Below are 4884 nucleotides of genomic sequence, written 5' to 3'. Positions count from 1 at the left end.
TTCCTTAAGGTAATTATGGAGGACTTTGATGAATTTTTTGGATCTGGCTTCAAGGGTCAAGGTTTTTATTTGGTTTTTTATGTCTAGAGGAAGGTTTCTATCATATTAAGGATATCATTAGGGGTTGCAGAGGAAGAGTCTAAGGATGAGGATGGATCTGTAATAGGATATACACATAAAGGTGGAGGAACAATTGTAGTGTTAATGGCTAGAGGCTTTCTGGAAAGGTAATTGGTGATTAGGTTATCTTTTCCTTTGATGTGCTTTACTTGGAAAGACCATTGTGAAAACCAATTTGACCACCTGAGTAATTGAGGATAAGGAAGCAATTTTCATTTGAACTAAAGCATTTTTGGAAAGGAGGACATGTCCATTTTGACTAGAAAATTATGCCCAAGAAGGTGAAACTGGAATTTTTCAATTCCATGTTTTATTGCAATTATTTCCTTGAAAGTGGAATGATAATGAAGTTCTGAAGGTTTGAATGCACCACTTTTATATCCACAAATATTTCTCTTTCAATCAATTTCTTCAAAAAGAGCTGCTGCCTAGTACTCATCACTTGCATCTGTCTGGAAAATTCGTTTGCCTGGTCCTAGAATTTGTAGTGGGGGAAGTTTTTCTGCTAATCTTTTCAATTGTTGGACTGCTTCTATATGAACAAGATTCCACTCTAGAGGGGTTTTCTTCAAGAGTTGAGCTAAACAGTTCCTATATCTGGAAATCTTTGGGATGAAATCGGACATGTGATTACCAATTCCAAGAATCTGTTGTATCTGTTTGTCACTTGTGAGCTTATCCGAAAATTTGACAAGGGAGACAGCAATGCGAGGTTGCAAAGTGTACTTTCCATCTGAAATGTTTACTCCCAAGAAATCTATAGAAGACTATCCAATGACCATTTTCTTTTCAGAAAGCATTATTCCTTGAGATTTCACTAAATTATAAAATTCAGTGAGCAGCCTTTCATGAGAATCTTCATCTTTTGAGAACAGGAGGATGTCATCCACATAGATTAATGCATTGGCTAAGAGTGGCTAGAACAACGTTACCATTGCTTTCTAGAATTGGGATGGGGCATTTTTTAGGCCAAAGGGCATGACTGTCCATTGGTAATGGTGATCTGGAATGCAAAACGTTGTCTTGTACCTTTCTTCTGGATGGACTCCTAATTTACTTTTGCATTTGAAAGATGCTAAAAGAGATCATTCTTGTTTGGCAAAGGAAACCTGTGATCTGCAAGAAAATGATTAAGATCCTAGTAATTGATTACCAATCTAAGTTTTCCTCGTATTTTCTTAGCATGCTTGTTGACATAAAATGCTTCACATGTCCATTGGGAAGTTGTGGGTTCAATGAGGCCTTCTGAGAGGTTGTGGGTAGATAACTCTTGTTTAGCTAAGGCTAAATGTTCTGGGTTCATTCCTCTATGGCTGGCTTTTGTGGGGTTTACATCTTCATTCTTTTTTAAGGGAAGGTGTATGAAAAAGTTTGGGTTCTTCCATAAGAGATTTGGATTTCTAAGGAGGAATTCAGAATGGCTATTTGCATAACAACCGTTAATGATCTAGATTCTCAAAGAGTTAAAAGGGTTAACAGTAAATAGATGAGGGACCTGGGTCCAAGTGAGAAGGTGTTGTTTGTGCAAAAGTCCTTTTAAAGACCATCTAAGGCTAGGTATTTAGTAAAGGAGATCAAACCCCATAAGAAGGTCTCTGCCAATAAGAGAGGTGTAGATACTAAATTTTGCACCCATGATTTAATTAAGGAGAATGACTTGAATGACCATCCATGTACCCCAAAAATCATAATTGCATCACATGCATCAATATGTTCTTGCATTACATGCATCATTTTGTCATTGTATTACATGTATCATGTCATTCATTACACATCATAAAAATGATCTTCAGATTCTAACGGTTGCAACGGTGTTTCCAGTTTTCAAATTGGACCATCAGATCGAAAGAAATTGGATGATCAAGTTTACATGGTCAACATGCATTGTGTCTAGGTAAGGTCAACCACGCATGAATAGTAATTAATTCTGATTGGTTAAACCATTAAAATTAATTAAATAATTATGTGATTGGTTGATAATTAGTGTTTAAAATAGGATTGCATGCATAGGAATAAAAGGGGTGATTGGATAACAATAAAATTGTGGATAATCTGAACTTTATCAAGATTTATTTTAGGGTATTTATCTACAAGATAATTGTTCTTAAATAGCCTGAATTATCCAAAAAAAAGAAGAAAAATCGTAGACGGAGGATGAAAACACGTTTAGGTACAAGGACCGGTCAAAAAACCATAGAAGAGGAGTCCAAACGGCACCCGAACACGAAAGAGTGTTCGGTGTCCAAAGGCCAATTCGGAACTTTTGGAGTGCTGCTAAAAGGGCCAAATTTCCATGTTTCAGGCTTTGGCCCAACGGCCTTCAGGTGACGATAAGGCATACCCTTTTCGATCTTTTCACGAAAGGATGCGTCCAAATTCACATCCTAATCGTCCGTGCCTATTTTTTGAGTCCTCTGGCCTCTATAAATAGAGACTAAACCTCATAATTCAGGCCCCTTTTTTTTACGCTCTGAGAGGCATATGTTTTAGGCTCTCAAATTGCTCATATTTTCTAATCCGCTCTCTGAGTTTTGGCTGCTTAAATTAGGGTTTTTAGGTTTCAAAGATAACTGAATAAGTTTCTTTGAACCCTAAAACATCCTCTCAAGAACAAAGAGTGCTCATGCAAGAGGTTGTTTCCTTCACCCTATATTTTGTTTATGCTTCTTTTTATGTTGATGAATGTTTTTATCCATAGCATGAATTATTAATCATTGTTTTGTTTAAGCATGATTGTTTTTATGAAATTGTTATAATCTCTTTCTTGTATATCAATAATCTACTTGTGAACAACTCTTTTTCTTAAAATAAAAACAGATCCACATCTTCCCTAGATGTAGATTTGAATTTTTCTTCACAATAAAACAGATCTGCATCTTCCTTAGATGTAGATCTGAATTTTTCTTCACAACAAAATAGATCCGCATCTTACTTAGATGTAGATCTGAATTTTTCTTCAAAATATAACAGATTTGCATCTTCCTTAAATGTAGATCTGGATTTTCCTTAATCAAAATTGGTTTGTGTCTTCATTAGATGCAAATCGGAACATTTTTTTTTTATCAAAAAATTGATTTCTATCTTCCTTAGATACAGATCCAATTTTTCTTAAGCATATGCAGATTTTTGAAATAAAGAAAAGATAAAACATGATTGTGTTTGTGTTTGTTTTATTTAATTCATGTTGCATAAATTTAAATTATGAGTGAAACTCTCTTCTTAAAAAAAATCTTTTTCATCTTTTATAAACACATAAAAAAACGGATCTGATATTTGTTCAAACCAAAAGAATTTATTTCATGTGATAAACACATATTTGAATTTTTATCTCCAAAAACTATTTTTTTCACATACTACAAAACAGATCTGGTATTTTGATAAATCCAAATCATTTTTTTACCAATCAAAACAGATCTGATTTTTTAAAAACAAAAGGAGAGACTTCATTCATAAATAAATTTGTGAGATTTAATTTTGGTGTCACGTGTTCAACATATCATTCATGAGATGCATAAAAAGGTACCTCGGGTTACAAGACTTAGCTAACTGTTGACATGAGGTTGGTTCGTATGGAAGAGAAAGATTACCAGAAGTCTAACAAAAGGAAGAGGACCGACTGACTACCTTGATATGCCCCAAATTTTACTTTTCTGCATTTTATGATTCTCATATCTTTACTTTTTGAATTTAATTAAGGATTGAAATGTTCCAAATCCCCTATGAAAAAAATTTAGTATCTTTTAATTTGAGCAACAAAAGAATCAACCATTTTATTATCTTTTCTTATTGTCTTTATTTTTTTTCCTTTTCTTTTTCTTTTCCTTTTTCTATGCCATGTAATTTTTGCCCATGACGTTCTTATGGGAATTTTCGCCATGCCCATGGTCTTTTCCCCTATCTTTTGCCTAGATCGCCCGTTCGGGTTTTCAACCTAGTAAGGTTTCTTTTGCCTTAACTTTTGCCTAGGCCACCCTCTCAAGTTTTCAACCTAACAGGCTTTTTTCTTTTTCAAATGTTATACTTTGGAGTCTATCTAGATTGATTGGGCAAAGCATCTCTTTCCCATCCGAGTCTGTAATTCTTGTAGCATCTCCATCTTAGCGCTATTGCTATCCTCTAATGTCCACCGCAAGGCTCTCTTGAAAGTCTTGAAAGAGACATGTGTTCCTACAAGTGCCACAGAATCCGCCTTTGAACGTATGGTCTCAACGACCAGATTTCCTTTACAGATGATAAGCTACCACCAGAAGGTAGAGAGTACACTTTGCCCATGCACATAATAGTAAAGTGCGAAGATATGATCGTCGCCAGAGTACTAATTGACAATGGATTAGCCCTGAATGTTTGCCCGATGTCTACTTTAGAGCATTTGAATGTGGATACATCTCTTATCCTCCCTACCACCATGATCATTAGAGCCTTTGATGGCACTCTCTGGGAGGTGCACAACATCCATGATTAAGCCCATAAGGAAAGCAACCCTATTGCTTATACATGCTAGATCATACCCTATCCCTAAGGGTTTACAACCCTATAAGTGCATTCATGCATACACTAATTGGTTCCGTCACCTAATTGTGCAAAGATAAAATTTGTGGCAAGTAGCTGAAACTGTCAAGAATCCCAAGATATCATGAGTCCAAGAATTCTCTCAAGGAAGATCCAAGAAAGATTGTTAGGAGATCATAATCATCAAAGAGATTGCAAGATGTTGAAGTGGCCAAGAAGGTCCAAGATCCAATTGCCAAAAGATCCAAATTGTCA

At 35.4% G+C, this 4884-nt stretch overlaps 1 protein-coding gene across 1 annotated transcript; it reads right to left on the bottom strand.

Moving 5' to 3' along the window:
* Positions 1 to 548: 548 nt before the first annotated feature.
* LOC115990405 lies at positions 549 to 4576 on the bottom strand. Its single transcript, XM_031114240.1, has 2 exons — positions 4504 to 4576; positions 549 to 877 (listed from the first exon to the last, which is right to left on the bottom strand). The coding sequence occupies exons 1-2, from the start codon at positions 4574 to 4576 to the stop codon at positions 549 to 551; spliced, it is 402 nt and encodes a 133-aa protein (XP_030970100.1).
* Between the last annotated feature and the right edge of the window lie 308 nt (positions 4577 to 4884).

This window comes from Quercus lobata, chromosome 5, assembly GCF_001633185.2.
Source record: "Quercus lobata isolate SW786 chromosome 5, ValleyOak3.0 Primary Assembly, whole genome shotgun sequence".
NCBI lineage: Eukaryota > Viridiplantae > Streptophyta > Magnoliopsida > Fagales > Fagaceae > Quercus > Quercus lobata.
This window is presented reverse-complemented; position numbering and strand designations above follow the sequence as displayed.

Excerpts from the sequence above, each read along its gene's own strand:
- LOC115990405 (XM_031114240.1), bottom strand. The coding sequence starts at position 4,576 with ATGGATGTTGTGCACCTCCCAGAGAGTGCCATCAAAGGCTCTAATGAT. Across the intron at positions 878-4,503 it reads TGGTAGGGAGGATAAGAGAT|ATTTCTTGGGAGTAAACATT; the intron begins GTATCCACATTC and ends AGTCTTCTATAG.